This window comes from Lonchura striata, chromosome 2 (genome assembly GCF_046129695.1).
Source record: "Lonchura striata isolate bLonStr1 chromosome 2, bLonStr1.mat, whole genome shotgun sequence".
Lineage (NCBI taxonomy): Eukaryota > Metazoa > Chordata > Aves > Passeriformes > Estrildidae > Lonchura > Lonchura striata.
In genome coordinates this window covers 79,966,748-79,983,765 of record NC_134604.1, presented here as the reverse complement: position 1 = coordinate 79,983,765, position 17,018 = coordinate 79,966,748, and the positions used below count along the sequence as shown (strand labels likewise).

Here is a 17,018-nt window from a genome sequence, read left to right as displayed (position 1 = left end):
TCCCAAAAATTATTTCCCCTGCAGCCTGCGCTCTCCCTGTTCTGCCTCAACCACAGCTCCAGTTCCCCCACTACAGGCATCCCACCACCGGAAATCCCTAAGGAAAGCTCCCTGCAGCACAACCCCAAGGACATGAACTTGGCTTCTGCTGATAATAGAAGAATCCCTATACTACATACTCTGTGGATAAAGTGTGACAGTCTCCAACCCAAGAGCAAAATAACTGTAAAACCAGAATTTCATCCCAATCTACTTAAGCAGAACAGCCAGTACCATCAGAGGAGACCCTGTTTCTCAGTGCCACTATCATTATTAAGCAAAAGTTATGAGACACACATGTAACTCTGGCTATGTAAGTCCTGAATCCCCTAAAGAACATAGCTCAAGTACTCCAATAAAAGCTGAGCCCTCAGCCCAAACTCAGCTTGCAAAAACAGGCTCTGAAAATAGTTCCCACAGAAAATAAAATTTCAAAACCTATGGGTTTTGTTTAGTCATGAGGCTGCAGGCTTTGAGAAATTAAATAATAGAAGTCACAGTGGTTGCAATGAGCATCACTTTTTATGACCAAAGAAATCCTACCTACTTTGCTAAGCAGTAGTTGCAACTCTGATCTGTCACTTACCTATTTTGCTGAAGACCTCTACTAAATGTAGGGCCATCATTTCCGAAACAAATTAAAAGCAAACAACAAGATAGAAAACAAATTTTATTGAATGAACAAAAGTCTAAAAGTCTCCCATTTTTGGTTAACAAAAGCAGCAACCTACAAAACCCCTGCATTCCATGACAAATCTTTTTATGTCAAAAAATTAATCCTTGAGCAGGTATGAACATTTGTACACAGAACAACACAACTGTTGAGATGTGTTTGGGCAAACAACTGGATTTATCAGGGAAAAAGAATGCACCTGGGACACCTGAAAAAGCTTGAATTGTGTGCTGGCTGAGAGGTATATCATCAGGGTAGCCAGCAATTTTCAGCACTTGCATCCCCTTCACACAAAATGAAAAAAGCAGCAAAGGACAGAGATTGCAAGACTGAATAAGGAAAAGAACTGCCAACAGAACTCAGTGTTCAGCTAGCTTATTTGGCTAATGCTAAATGCAGCTTTTAATACTGAATTTCATAAGCTTATGTTGAGTCCATGCTCTCAGGAGGCTCCAGGGTAAGAATTCAGCCCCTTTACCCACAGAGCAAAAATAATAGAGAATTTCTGTCCCCAAACAGGTGATTCCTCACAGTCAAAAACAGGCAACCAGATAAGGGAAAAGAAACTGAGACCTTCTTGACAAGATATGATTATCTGACTGACAGAAGTCAAATAGGACTTAAACCGAGAATCTACATTCTCTTTGTAAATCCAAGGTTTTCTAACCTATGTGATGTTTTTTTTTTTTTCCATTTGCACTGGATATGGGCAGCCTTACTAAAATGAAGTGCTAAAAATAAAGGCAATGTTTTCTTTTATCCTTACACCATTTGCAGAATAACCCTTTTTTATAATGTTATAATTTTTCATGCTTTTGAACAATAAATATATTCAATGAAGTCTGTTTATTACATCGACTGATTTCAACCTGCTCTTTTGTTTTCACAGATCAGGACACAGTACAATTATTTCAAAAGAAATTATTGATTTTGCTATCATATTCACCTTTGATTGCAAAATTACAATAATCTGTGCTTATCTGTTACTTTATACATCAGATCTCGTCTATTGCAACCATATCAACATATTTATTTAATAATTATGAAGCTGTATCTTATACCATAATTTCTATTCTTATGTGTTCTAGGACTAATAAATCCCTAATATGTTTTGATTAAAACTAACTTTAAGGTATCAACTCTATAATCTAAAGTTAATTTTAATCATTTCCATCATAATCATTGTAACTTTGATATCCACTGTTTCTCCTCTCCCGAAGATTAGATTTCTTCCACATAGATTCTTGATGAAAGCTAGCACTGAAAGACCGACCCAGTCGCCCATGTTGTTTCTTAGATATATTGTCTTCACTCTCAGATTTGGAAATTCCTTGTCCCTGTGTTTGGGATTGTTTATTCTGTCTCACATTCCCAAATGGAAAATTCCAAGGACCAAATCTTTGCCAGTTAAGTCTCTGAAAGGCAATGATGCAATGAAGATTTCCTCCAACCTAATCAAAGTAAAAAAGGTTCTTTGTTAAATGCATACCACAGGTACATTTCTAACATACATAGATATTTGACATCAACATTTTAGCAAGTAACATGATACCTTCAAACAGAAAACAAACAAGAAGTGCCACAACATACAAGCCAGGGGGAAAAAAATCCAACAAACAACAAAACAGCACAAAATCATATACAAAAATATACAGCTTGCATCAATCAGTTCTGATTATTTTCCAGATTAAATTACTGCTTTTTTATTCATATTTTTGAGCTATCAATTATATCCTTAATGGGGCAGTACTACTTGTTTTCTGCTAGTGTTTTTCTACTTTCTAGCTACCTTCTCAGCAATTATCTCTTCTAGTCCATTCTCATCTTGCTGACACAGTCTTCCATAGAGTCTTCACACCTGAAATCATCTCCTCTATTATTTCTCAGAGAGTTTTAATCTGCAAACCACAAAAACATCCTCCACCCATGAGATATAACCCTATCTAAAGGAAAGAAAGCCCCATGCATTGACAGTAACTTCATACAAGGGAGATGCACACATTCTTTTATGCATGATCCTACTCAACTGTACTTTCTTTCCCACTTAAATGTCATTGGAGGGTCATACCCCAAAGGGTCTGTAATTTCTCTGCAGAACATTTTTGCTGCAGCTACTTTTTAAACCTACCAAGTTGAATATTCTGACCAAATACATTCTGTATACACAGATATCCTGGTTCACCCTAGCATACACCAAGCTAGTGATATTTATCTTGTCCATCAAGTAAATCTAAATGACTCTGGTATGCAAGAACCCACATTATACCTTTGTCTTCAGCAACACTTCATAACAGAATAAATTCCTTTAGTGAAGTTATCTGATACTGCTGAAGTATGAGTAAATTTGCAAAAACCTACGATGAGTTTCCTGCCATCTTTGTGAGTTTACCTTACCTTCTTTGTTTTTCGATGTTGCAATCCTCTCTCTAGGTGTCGAATATCTAGATATTCTGGATTTTGAGTGTTTAGGTCAGTGACAATATCTGTCCACCTACAGAATAAAAGCATTACTACTCAGCTGATATTTATGAAACCTCAGCAGCACAAAGATTCACCTACACATACACACAAATAGTCTTATCAGTGATTTAAAGATAAATGAATGTGTAAAGTTACAAAGGCATCATAATTAAAAACATCAAGCTAGATGTAAAAGTGTTGCTTTTAATCAAAGCATTCACATTGATTATTGTTGCTCTTGGGAAACACCTTCCAAAACAAGTAAGAGCACCATGAGTCATAATTACATTCATTACGCTTACCAATTCATCAGTTTGGGAAAGAAAGAGGATAAGTGTGGTTTAGGCAAGGAAAAACATGAGCCTTTTTTAAATTTAAACCTCTCCTACCCTTTCGTATTATTTTGTTCAGTTCCTTGGATTCTTTCACACACTAAATGTGCTTTTACCAGACAGCTCCCATCACAACTCACTCCTCCACTTTATTTAATTCTAAACTATCAATTCAATCACTCCCCATTCACTCAGCTTTTCAAAGATTCATAATTACTTCCAGCCTAACTGAAATAAATATTTTTATATTCCAGAGCTCTTTAAACCTGCACATCACTTTTTCATTTCTATCAAGGTCTAACTACCTGTTTCTCCAAGTTCAGAAAATGTATTACTACTCAAACCTTTTCCCCCCTCTCCTTAAGCACAGGACTTTCTGCCAGCTCTCACTGGCAGTGCAGAAGGAGGAAGAATTTCTTGACAATCAAAATTAGTATTACGAAGGGTTTTATTACATATTCAGAAACCTCTTCCTGTGCCATCTGTAGCTAATATACCACACAACAAAGTTCTACCCTTGGGACCTACAATATGCCATTTCTCATTAATCAGATGCATAATGTGATTTTAATTTTGTTGCACTTAATCTTGTGGTCCAGAATACCCAGGCGTTTGAAGTTACTGACAAGCCCATATCACTGACAAAAAAGATTATTAAATATAAGTAATCCATGATATTTCTACAAAGCACCCTCTTGTCCACCTAGTCTGTATATCTAATTTAGGCAACAATTTGTTTGTGTCAAACCTCATCATAAATGTACTGTTTGAATGCACAGATAAGCAAATAACACAACAGAGTACAGGCTGCACCTGCACCCGAGCTAGGGTATCTCAGCAGCAGCAGAACATTCTATGCACAGCCCAGACATAACCTGTGAATGTCCTCAGCTCCAATGTAAACTCCTCCAAGGGCCATGCAGTCTCTAAGTCACAACTGGCACGACAGCAGACAGCTGAGACTGCCCTTTCTTCCTGACTAATATGAGCTGTGTCACACTCAAACAAGAGATATGGGCTTTGACTCTCAGCAGCCCACATATGTTCTGACAGGTAACATAACTTCAGGGTCAGCCTTGAGGTCAAACTCACTAAAGCAGCATCTGTTTCTATTAGATACATATATATGCACATGTTTATATTCATTAAAAAGAAGTAAAAAGTCACTCAGTGACTCTGAATAGAGAACTACATACTGTTTTGAAAGAAAACATTGTTTGACATTCTTACCAAGTAACATACCTTTTACAATGTATTGTTGGATGCTTTCTGCTGGGCTCGCCAATTAAGATCCAATATTCTACTTCTTGCTGCAAGACACGACCCCTGTTCAATAGAAGATAAATTCTAGTAAGATTTATTGTGCATACTAAAAAGAAAAAGATATTAACAGTTCCTTCTTCTTTTTAGGATTTTCTAACATTTAAAATTGTTTCCCCAGCCAAACTAAAAACCAGCTCCATTGCTATAGTGCTTGCAATTGCATAGAGGGAACCTTTTGTTTCAAGGCCTGAAAGCAAACTTTGGAGATACTTCTACAGGTTATTTGGGAGGAAGACAGACTTTCACTAAAAGCAGTTTTATTTGGATGAAAGACAGTCTGGTAACATGATGCAAATCTAAGTATATAGGAAACAACAGAAATAAGAGTTGTGGAATGCCACATAAACGTGGTATAAACAGCTTCCTCCCTAACTGTGATGTCTAACAGTCATGAGAGTCCTTTCCATTATTTTTAAACTATACCTTGGCTGATAGCTGTTACTGAGAGCTGTAGGGTAGCCTGTAAGAACAAAACCGACAACTTCAAGTGCTTCCTTCTAAATATCCAATACCAGGTACTAAACTCCAAACCTTTGAATTAATACTACTTTGCAATCAACTTCCAAGAAGCTCAAAGCTTGCAGTAACCTTGTCAAGGAAAATTTTTGACAGGTATTAGGGCAGAACTGACAAGATACACTGGACTGCTCTGTGACTTCCTGTGTATAATTATCTGATGAAAAACTACATCAATTTCAACTGTGACAAAACCTGACATTTTTCTGCCTAGGGTATTAGACAGCACATGGTCTTATTGCTTGGAACAATTTGTTTACTTACATAAAATTTCCTGTAAAATAACACTGTATTCCATCAGTGCAAAGATGGGAAACCAAGACACAGGATAGATTGATTGACTTACCTAAAGTCACATTGGAAGTCTGTGGTTGAACTGGGAACTGAACCCAGGTCTCCCGAGTCCAAATCCAGCAACCTAAGATCATACAGGAAGTCTGTGGGTGACCTAAGAACTGTCTCTAAGCTCAGCCTAGCAACCTATCCACCACTTCTTTTGGGACCTAAAATGTTTCTTAGCTTGATTTTTAAATAAAAACTTTACTTAGTAAGTAGAGTGCAAAACCAGATAAACAAGAACTGTTCCAAAATCTAATGCTAGTCCTTCTGAAAACAAAACTTTTTTTTTCCTCAGTAGGAGCAGAAAATACAAAGAAATCAGGATGCTCATCTGGTCTGACCTCCAGCCTAAAGTAAGGCTATAAAAGCTTCTTCAACTTATTATTTCATGTTACATTTTTAGAAGAGAACTGTTGTTAAGAAAGAAAGCTAATATTAACTTAAAAATAACATCACTAGTGACTAAGAATCCATTTCAGCCATGGGTAAAGAATGAAAGTTGTTCTCACTCATTATTAACTAATATAAATTTATATTAGTTAAAAGGCATGTTATGCTTCCACACATTGGACCATATTATTCCTCAGATTGGATCTAGTAAATTTTTTTTTCACTTTGGTCTTTTAGTGCAGATTCTTCCTAACTGATTGAGTAAGCACAAGATTAACATTTTGGTAAACTCAAGTAGACTGATGTGTTGGATTGCTACTTGGGGACCATTTTTTTTACACTCTTCTCACAAACCTGGCAAGTCAGTGAACTCAGTCTCAATAAAAAAACTGTATTTTTTTGTTCATATTTTAAAAGCTTTCATTAACTTTATCATAAGCTTCACACTGGCAACCAGTCAGATTCAGATGATTATGCTTTATCACCCCAATCAACGATCATTTTGAACTCTAAAAGTAGAGCTAGCATTCTCTCTTCCTCGATGTGACCCTACTTCAACAAAGTCAAAGTCAAGACTGCTCAGCAAGCAAATAGGCAGAAGTTCACCTTATACTACTGACGTATGCTTTTCATCATTTAACATTCCCCAGTTCTGCTATCTGTTAATTTCCTCAGGGACTGACTACTTACACTCTATGATAACACGAATAAATTCTGACCAATGGCTGAACACAGAGAAAGTCCAAAGAATCCTTTAACACATACCAGGTTTGCAACTACTTTGAGAGAGGAAAAACAGCTTAATATGACTTGGTGAATGAGGTAAAACAAACTACTCTCCTCAAGAGAGTCCATAGAGTACTCTACAAATATAGCACTCTACATCAAGCAGCAAGGTAAATGCCTTACAAAAGCTAATACATATCTCAATAATTAATATTTGCAAAGTTAAAATTTGTGGGTTTAATGCAAGACTCTCCCTAAATTCCATATGAATATTAATGCTATTACCTTTTTTTAACATCTGCTTTTAATTGAAAACTATATCAACTATTGCATTATATTATCCTAGTAGTGTCACTCTGACAAATCTGAAATTAGTATACAGGGAACTGTATTTTTATTCTAAAATAACTGGCATATTAAGCTTATAGAAGTACTCCAGCATTTCAAGCACTGTTAAAAAAAACAGACCTAATGTCTTAGCACAAAGATCTGTTCCGGCTTTTCTCCCCCCGTTCCCTCTCAATTCCTGGTAACAAATTCTTCACACATCTTTATTTTCTATGCTTTATGTGCCAGTAGTTGGAGTTTACCATCACCATTAGTCAACATCAATGCAACAAAATTACATAACCACCATCCTGTGATATCTACACAACCCCTGATCTTGCCATAACAAGCACTAGTTTCTAAACGTAAATTTCATCACATCCACCTCATGAAGGATTAATATCACTGTAGACTTTTTGCTTCTAGTTTATAAAGGAAAATTGCAATATACACACACTTTATTTTCCCTTCCAAGCTCTCTAGGAACAGATTCTCCCTATAATTAGCTGGCTTTTTATTGTTTAGCCTTAAAAAAACCCCCATCTGGCCTTTTTTCAGCCCATATATTTTTATTTTTCAGATTAGTTACCTTCACTCGTCCTTCAATAAAATAACCACCTTCTCTCTACATGGCTAGAAGGTCTTAAAAAACCAATTTCTTAATACCACTTAAGAGTTTTCTGTTTTAAGTTCTCTCAGTGTAGTCTGTTTAGTTATGTTTCATTTTAAGTCAGTCCTGTCAAAGCACATTGTAGTGTTTTTCTAGCTCAGACAGGTGCTATAGGACACAAACTGAACCATTATTTATGGAGAAAAATTGTATCAATTTGCAGTAGGTTTTTGAGTTTCTTCCACTAAAATAAGCATAAACACAGTATCTTACCTATAGGCTATATATGATACAAACAGAACCATTATTTATGGAGAAAAACTGTATCAATTTGCAGTAAGTTTTTGTGTTTCTTCCACTAAAATAAGCATAAACACAGTATCTTACCTATAGGCTTTACTAGCTTTTACTGGGGTTGCTTCAAATCCAATTGGGCAAAAATAATGGTTTTGGCAATGGTAGATGTAGGCCATTGATTCGTCTTTCAGTCCACGTGTTAGCTTTGCTAGAGCCCCTGCAGCTACACAGAAAGATCAGATTACAGGCCAGGGTGCTTGGATCTTGTGTAACACAGTCAGCAGAAAAAAAGACCTATTTGACAACAAAGTAGTTACACTGCTTTTTAAGTGGGAGGACATGACCTGACAGGCATGCACAAAATGCACTTTTGATTTCAAACTTATTACTTTTTTGTATCAGGCAGGAAATTAAACACTATCTGCTGCACAGTGTGTACCAGGGAAATGCAATATAAAGTGTGCTTTGTGTTTAGATCAAAATCAAATTTAAAAAAAGAACCAAAAGTATCTCTTAACCTAGGAAATACACACTGCAACACAATGCAGTCCTAGCTGCCCTAAGTCAGATGTGGCACACATTGATGATAATACTGAAAACACTCAAACATTTTGGTATCTTGAGCCTCTTGGAGTGTCCTAGTCTCAGGAACATATAGAGGCATGCAAGAAAAAAAAATCCAATTTAATAATATCTAAAACTTTTTAGTGTGATTTTGTGCTTTCAAAGAACCTTTCAGTTAGAAGGTAATTATCCAGACCATACTGTAGGCTAATAAAGTGCGCATGAAAGTAAAATTTTTTAAACAGCACACCTAGAAAGTAGACAAAAATGCAGCTTCATACGCTAATTGAGAATAATCACCTAGCTTTAGAGAGAGATGTTAGCTACAGCCAGACAGAACAGGTAAGTTAATTACCTTTAAAACTGGGATTTTAAAAGCATAAAATATTAAGTAAGGACAAATTCTTTTTGTCCTCCCAGTGGATGACAGCAAAGAAATCTTCCCACACACCACAACATGGAACTGGAAATGCAGTTGCTTTCCCGGCTATCTTAAAATTCCAATTCTGTGACAGCTGAATACATAGCAGAATGCATTCTATCATAACAAAAGTATAAATGAAATTTTTAGCTAAATAAGAGAAAAAAGTAAAACCAGAAAAACCAGTCAACTTGGAGCTATTTGATACCTTATACTGGACTGGAAGTACTACTTACAGACTTCGTCCTGCCAAATGCTACACACTGCAGGTTTTTTCAATTTATACACTTTAAGATGAATACTTTAGCATTAGCTACGTACCAGTTTCTCCAGCTGTCTTGTTCTTCCCATGAGGCTTATACAGAACATATGAGCATCCTTTGATATGGAAGTGATCATTTATTTGCCTAAACCATCTGAAACAATAAGCTTAAAGGTTGTAGTAACTCAAGAGTTATTAAATGCAATTTCATTTCTCACACTTTTCCTGTGCTTTGACAGTTTAGGAAAAAAAGTCTTAGTGTGCTACTAAGTACCTACCTCACTAATATTTAGATTGTAGATGACCACAGCACCCAATATAAAACTTAACATATCCTAGACAGAGAAATAAATACACAGAGCCTTTTCCTTCCTTTTGCTTTTCCAGACTTGACATAGATACACAATAACCAAAGATCGGGATGTGAAATGTTAGTCCTATTGTATTTAGCCCAGTCACTTCTAATGTTCAATTACTCAGCCTTTAGAAAGACACATAAATTCTGAGGTACCAAACTTCAACCGTGACTTGTAGGGTACATAAATGAAATCAAAGACAACAGACAGGACACTTCAAGTGAGACTTGCTGCTTATCCTGTTGGATTTCTCTCACCTAAACTTAACGAAGCCTGAGCATTACAGGAGCCTCATACTGAAACTCCCCACTGCAGCACTAAGTGAGGACAGGCCAGCAATTTTTCCACGTTAGAAGATTCAAATTCACATGTTTGAAGATAATATCTCAGTCATAAAGCTCCCAGCCCTGTTTCCCCATCTGCCAAGCACTTTATACTGCCCTAAAAAAATTAACTAAACCGAATATAACCCATGAAGCAAGAAAGAATACTGCAAAAGTTTTTAATCTCACCAAAAGGTAACACTCCAAAGCCCTGTCAAAATGTTCAGCACTCAAGTACAATATGCTTCTTGGCTCTGTTTAATCCTCGAATGTCTTATTAATTTAATACCACAAAAATAAACCTAAATGAAGAATTTACGTCCAACCTTTAAGTATCAGGAAACAGTGGAGCAGAAGTTATAAAAAATTTCAAAGTGTTCTCTGACTCCAGGCCCATGTTTGTGTTCCTGAACAGCTCCATTGCAGCAAGGATTCAGCACTATCTCATTTTCAATTCTTAAATTACATTTTATATTATGCAAACAGTGTAGCAATTGTCTTTTCAGGCCATTTCAGTCATATTAGCAAGCATTTAACATGCACTTTCAAAAATAGGAAAATAAGTGTAAAGAGAAAGTTTCCTAATCAGGAGACTAGAATTAGAGTATTATATAACAATTACACAAACTGAACCAAAAATCAAACAGAGTTTCACATTGACCTGACCTGTGTAACAACATCACACCATTCAAATTGGCCAGTGCAAACAACTCTTTAAGAAATTTCATTGTCAGAGTTCTCAGGTATGCTTCTTTATTCTAAAACTTAAGATGATTAATGTGTCAGCTGCTTTGTTTTTAAATTCATGAACTACTCCTGAATTTTTAAAGGTTCTATCTCTTAGCTGCATCAAAAGACCCAAACATACCTCATTAGAGTTGTATTTCCAGTGAAGGGACCAAACCTAATCTCCTCAAATGGGGGCTGAAAGCCCAGTATATGCAAGGCTTCTTCTTGAGTGATGGGGGGTAAACTTAAAAAAAAAAAAAAAAGTGCTGTGATCAGAAACATAGTTTTGACACTCTAGAGGCAAAGCAAAGCAGTCTATGTGTGACTTTACCTTCCAGCTCCTAGTGTACTATATAAGAAATTCCAGCAAGACACTAAGGATGAAATTCCACAGGAAGTCTTGTATTGAGGTCGGCTAACACAATACCTTAAACAAAAAACCTCAAACATATTAGTAACGTAATTTTGACTCATGTATATGACAAACCTGAATTACTTTTTTGTGTGCCATGTCACTAAAGTGCCATGTTATTTTGATTTTCTGTATCACCTGTATTAAAATAAAAAGCAAACAAAACATCCGAAACAACTCTATCCTTAAAAACAAAAATTAAGCAAATATGTTAATTTATTTCTTTGCCAGACGGCACTACCCTATCTCATATAAATCAAATTTATAACAGCCCCATGGGAGTTCTGTACAAATGATCCTGTAGGAAAGTATGATTCTGTACTAATACAAAAATGGTTTTATCCAGTCCCTTCTAACACACACACTTGTGGCAAACCGCATTTCTACCAATTTACTAATGAATGCAATTCTGGGCCACAGATTCCCTAGGTTAACTCCAACTTTCTGGTGCCACAGATGTAAAGTTAGAATCAGACAGATGCATTAAACTAATTGAATTAGTGAGCTATATTAATACAGTAATGGTTGCATAGAAATGACATTCTGAGCAAGTATTTCCCAATAAAAAGTAAAATCAGAAGTAAAACATAATAGTGGTACATTTAAGGTTACTTTCTGCCTATCCATGCTACTGAACTTGTATTTTGTTTTGCAATGAATCCCCACGTAAGTTTTTCCCTTTGCTGAAAGTAAAAGGAATGTTTAGAAAAAAATGTTTTGAGAATTTCAACGGATGTGAGGGAAGCTCTAATTTTTCTTCTGGAATGTATGAGACAGTGTGTGTATGTTTAACATCTCTACTAAAATTACAAAGACATTACTGAGAAGTTTGAAATCAGGTAACTAGCAACAGTGTTTACTGAGAAACTACATGGTTAGTGTAGTTCAAAAATTCATAACTTCATAAAGGAGTTCATAAATATACCATCTCCGAAGGTCCAATACTTTTCTCTCCTTCACGTCTTCAAGAGCTGAACGCTGAGGACACTCCCTGTATTGTTTGCTTTTTTTGTCCACGGATTTTTTCTTTGTCCCTTGTTTCTTCATGTTGCCTGCAAATCAAATTTCAGAATCAAATGAATGTCTAGTTTGCCATCCGCAGCTTTCTTCTTGAATACTTTTAGTAATAGTATACAGCTCAAATAGAGACACCGGTTGTGTTAGTAAGCATAAACTGGGACTAAACATTAATTGAAAGGAGAAAACTCAAATACATAATCTAAATTGTCAATAGTCTAATTGTCTAAAGCAGCTTTGTAAAGCTGCTTGCTATTAGCTCTGTAACCAACATGGTGTTTAGATCATGGATAGAATTAATGATGACCTGCCCAACTGTTTAGAGAGATAAGTCAATCTGATTACTCTAATGCATTAAATCACCCATCCCAGAAATAGACTCTCAGACCAACATGGACCTCCCATCTCCTAACATTATGAAGGCAGGGAACATAATGAAATGCTTGTTTTTCACTGCTAGCCTTGCAACCAGCTACAGCTTCTGATAAAAACTTAAATGCAAATCCATTAATAATTATATACACCCAAGGTCTTTTCCTTTTTATAAGCCACTGTGACAGTAGAAAATGGAGAGCGGGGCCATGTGCTACAGCAGAAATATTTTTGTCCTCCTTTGAAGTCATACATCCAGATGCATAATATACTAGGTCCTACTAAAACAAGAAAAAAAAAAAACACTCCAACAACACAGGGAGAGGGCTGTGGGATGAGGATACCAGAAACCACACCAAATACTACACAGTTAAGTAGAAATCAGCCTTGCTTTGGATTCACTTCCCCGGCAGTTACACTTGACTTTTCACTCCTCTCTCTCACTCTCTCCTGTCCTGATGAGCAAGTTCCTTGAAACAAAGTACAGGCTCTTCTATGGAACTTCCTCACAGGACACGTGTTGACCAGCTCCCTTCACAAACAAGCCAGAAACATGAAGCCTTTTTCTTTCACATCAAAACTTCACCACCTCACCTGCTTTGTTCTTCAGATTTGAGTTCACGCCATTGAACTCAGATTTGTCAATTTCCCATGCCAGTGGAAGCTTTCCAAGATTGCCAGGCAGGCTTTCCAAATTAGCATCTTCATTGTAGATAATTTCTGAAGCACCAGTTTGAATGCTGAGTAAATTAGGTGTGTTATTTCCAACATTTAAGGCAGAACTACTTGATAGGCAGGCACTAACTGAAGCACTTGGACTTTTACAAATAGATGTTACTCTGTTTAAAAAAGCATAGTCTGAGCAGATGGTATAAAATTTCTCTCTTGTATGAGTCACAGGACATCCCCATGGATAATGCCCATCTTCTCTAGACACCAAGGACGCAGTGGAGGCGTCTGACATGCAGTACGGCTTCACAGGATCGTGAAGAGAAGCTTCCGGGGATTCTTTCCCAGGTCTGTTTTCAGTGTTTCCATTACTTCCAGAACCATTTTCTTTTTCATCTTCTGAAATAGTAGGCATTGAATGATACTAAGAGTATTGCACAGCAAAGAATACTTTTTTTAATGTTTTAATTACAACAGGGTTTTCATCATTGCTTCCATTGCCTCTGCAAGGTATCAACGAGGTACCTGAAAAAAAATGTAACGTTAGTACAGGTGTCTCAATCAGCATAAAATATACACAAAGCTTATCTTTGAACTCATAGCCAGTAAGAGCTGAAATACCCTTCAAGATACCACAACCTACCTGGTATCTTTCCCTAAGCATCTCTAGAACTCTACAATTTTTACATACACTTTTTATCATTTGTGAGGTGCCAACAGTATACACCACAGTGAGATGATGAGGACACAATAAATAGACTTATAAATCAGCACACGAATAAAAAAAAATTTAAAAATTAAAAGCTTTCTACATGTTCTTGATTGTGGTTGCTCTCTTCTATCCCTTACAGTCACATTACACTGTGGAGTACAGAATAATTTATACAAATTAATAAATCATCATACAGAAATTTAAGGTATTAATTGTGCTGAATCCTGCAAACTTTTACTGCAAGTGTAATTCAAGCATACAATTACAGTAACTATAACCTTATCGATTGTAAATTGACAACACCATCCTCAATCTGTTCCAGTGCTTTCCTCCTATAGCTGTTAAAGGTTCCCTTTTATTTTTACGTGCCTCTTATTCTTCAAGACGTGAGAAAAAAAGCAGGTTTTGTTTATGGAAGCCAAGAATTACCAAAAACAAATTTAGACGGCTGGCTGGCTTGCTCTAAACGAGCATTTTTAAAGGGCAAGCTGACAGCGTGTGTGTTATCTGTCATCTCAGCAGCTCGCACGTCTGCAGACACGCGCCGCAGATGGGAGGCAGGAATTCCGCTCCACAGCCTCCTCCTGCAACCCTGGCTTCGGGCCGCTGCCCCGCAGCTGCAGCGCCCCGGGAGCGCCCCTGTCCCCCGCGGCCCGCCCGGTTCCGCCTGGCGGAGCGCACCGACACATCCAGGCGCCCGCCCCTCCCCCCGCGCTGCCGCCGGTCGGCTCCGGAGTGAACAGCCGCGGGCTGGGAGAAGGGGTCCCCGGGCTCGCTCCCCACCGAGCGCCTGCGAGGGGCGGCGGCGGCAGGGGCGGCGGGGCTGCCCCCGGCCCGTGTTACCTGCGCGGAGCGCGGCTCGCCAGCGTCGCCTCCCCGGCGCGGCGGAGCGGGGCCGCGGGCGCGCCGGAAGCAGACACAGCCGCGCGCTCACCTGCGCGCCCCCGCCGCCCCCCGCCTCCTCCGCCGCCGGCCCGCACCAACTCCCGCCGCCGCACGGGGACCGGGCAGGCGCGGAGTGCCCGGCGGCCGCGGCCCCGCTGCGGGCCCTCACGGCGCCTCGGAGGAACCCGCGGCGAGCGCCTCCCGGCTGGGCCGCGGCTGCGCCTCGGCGCCGTGAGCGGCGCCTCTTCGGTCGCCCTCCCCCCACGGGCGCCCTCATGGTCTCGCCCGCTGGTGCCCCGCGGGCGGGCGAGGGAGGGGAGGAGCAGGTCGGGGATGGCGGGGGAGGGAAGCGCCGCCTGTGTGAGGGCTCGGCGCAGAATAGTGAGAAACAGGCTGAGGGCCGTGGGCCTGCTCAGCCCCGAGAAGAGGCGGCTGAGAAGGGATCTCATCAATAAGTATGGAAGGAAGGGTGCCATAAGGATGGAGCCAGGTTCTGCTCGGTGGTGGGGAGCAATAGAACGAGAGGCAACGGGAAGAGACCGATGCGCAGGAAATTCGACCTGAATATGAGGAAGAACTTATTAACTGTGCTTGTGACCAAGCATTGGAACAGATGGCCAGAGAGGTTGTGGAGTCTCCCTCACTGGCGATACTGAAGAACCGTCTGGATGCAATCCTGTGCAATGTGTTCTGGGCTGATCCTGCCTGGGCGGGGAGCTTGTACCGGATAACTTATATTTGCACCAGGGTTCTCTCAGTTCCCCTCACAGTAGTAAGAACACGTGTAACAACAATGCTCCTGTAAAAATGTATGAAGGAACAAAAGTTTATTTCAGGTAACACTGTCTGGAACCACTGTCAATATTTGTCATCTCATCCTTCTCTGAAGTCAACATGAACAAACACAGTGACACTGAAGATGCAACTGGAGCTGTTCTGCTACAGCCACAAATATGTAAAGTTAATTCATTTTTAAATATTCCGATTGATTTTATGACAAAGTCGTTATAAAATTTTAAATAAAATATCAAGAACTTGTACAATGTCCTGCTGACAGAAGACCCACTCCTGGCAATTATGACATGGTCTTCAGTCCACGGAGCCTCTACTCCCAGCAATACTTTCTGTGAGAGGTGCTGCAATTAACGGAAAAAACCCAGAATCTCATATCTCCTGAAATGTTAGTGTTATTTGATTGTTCTCAGTGGTTAGGCAGAGGTGAATTGCCAAAGTGCTCAAGCAATTGTGGGCACAGCCATGTTTGCCATCCCCTGAACATGAGAAGACCTAGATCACATTCTGTAGTTTATGTGGCTTCATCCTGAGGCAACCTGCCCCTTGTAAAGGAGAGCATCCCTAATGCCTTTGCCAGCTGGAAGCCTGTTGAGCCTTAGTCGGCCAAAAGCCTTTGATATAATTAAATAATTCTGCCTCCAAAGCGTTTTTATCTGAGCCAAATTATAGGCATTAGGATAGCAGCGATGTTGGCTTTGCAAGCCAAGACTAAAATTAGGTTTCATGATTTATCTTATAACTTGTTTGGGTGCTGACAAATAGTGCCAAATCTCTGCATGGATTCCCTGAACTGCACTTATGTGGGGGGAAAAAAAGCTGAAGGAGGGTGGAAGTGTGTCACCTTTACTTCATTGCTGCTGTGCTTTTTTTAACATGTCAGTGCCATCCTGCTGAGAGGAGGAAGCATGATCTGTGAATTCTACAGCTATCAAATTTCTTTTAAATTAAAAACATCTTTAAAGTTCTCTTCCACTAGAGGAGACTGGCTTCTCTCATACAGCAAAATATAAGCTGAGAAGGAGTGTGCTTTCTGCCTGTAAAACACATCAGGAGAGTAAAGGTGGGGAAAGGAGAGAAGCTAAAGGGTCATGGATATACAATATCCATGTATGAATTTTTAGACAGGAAATTTTAAGTCTTCTAACTGCTGAATGTCCTGAAAACTCGTGTCAATGAGAACATAACAGGGCAAAAACTATGTCTTTAAAAGCTGGAGCTTGGTAATATTTAAGGCATTTTGTAATGACATTGTTAGTTAGAAAAGACTCTTCATCAACCCAAGTTGTCATTTCTGAACTTGAAATTTTCTTCAAACAAGGGATTTTTGTGTGCTTTTTTCTAAAATCATATTTGCAGTATTTCAAAATGAGAAATACAAAATCTTTTTGAAATTCATGGGTCCTTGCTGATGAGTTTCAATGTTCTTTATTGTTTGCCTTAACAAGAGAGAAGCAGTAAGGAGCCAAGTT

General features: G+C 38.8%; 1 protein-coding gene across 2 annotated transcripts; it reads right to left on the bottom strand.

The window, feature by feature from the left end:
- Positions 1–696: 696 nt before the first annotated feature.
- BIVM (basic, immunoglobulin-like variable motif containing) lies at positions 697–14,823 on the bottom strand. Of its 2 annotated transcripts, XM_021530226.3 has the most exons (11): positions 14,713–14,823; positions 13,083–13,682; positions 12,025–12,151; positions 11,019–11,114; positions 10,827–10,931; positions 9,339–9,433; positions 8,123–8,255; positions 5,690–5,761; positions 4,747–4,830; positions 3,107–3,203; positions 697–2,163 (listed from the first exon to the last, which is right to left on the bottom strand). In XM_021530226.3, the coding sequence occupies exons 2-11, from the start codon at positions 13,570–13,572 to the stop codon at positions 1,873–1,875; spliced, it is 1,590 nt and encodes a 529-aa protein (XP_021385901.1). In that variant the 5' UTR covers positions 13,573–13,682; positions 14,713–14,823; the 3' UTR covers positions 697–1,872. The 2 variants fall into 2 exon arrangements, with proteins under 2 accessions (XP_021385901.1, XP_021385902.1); XM_021530227.3 differs by lacking the exon at positions 5,690–5,761.
- Between the last annotated feature and the right edge of the window lie 2,195 nt (positions 14,824–17,018).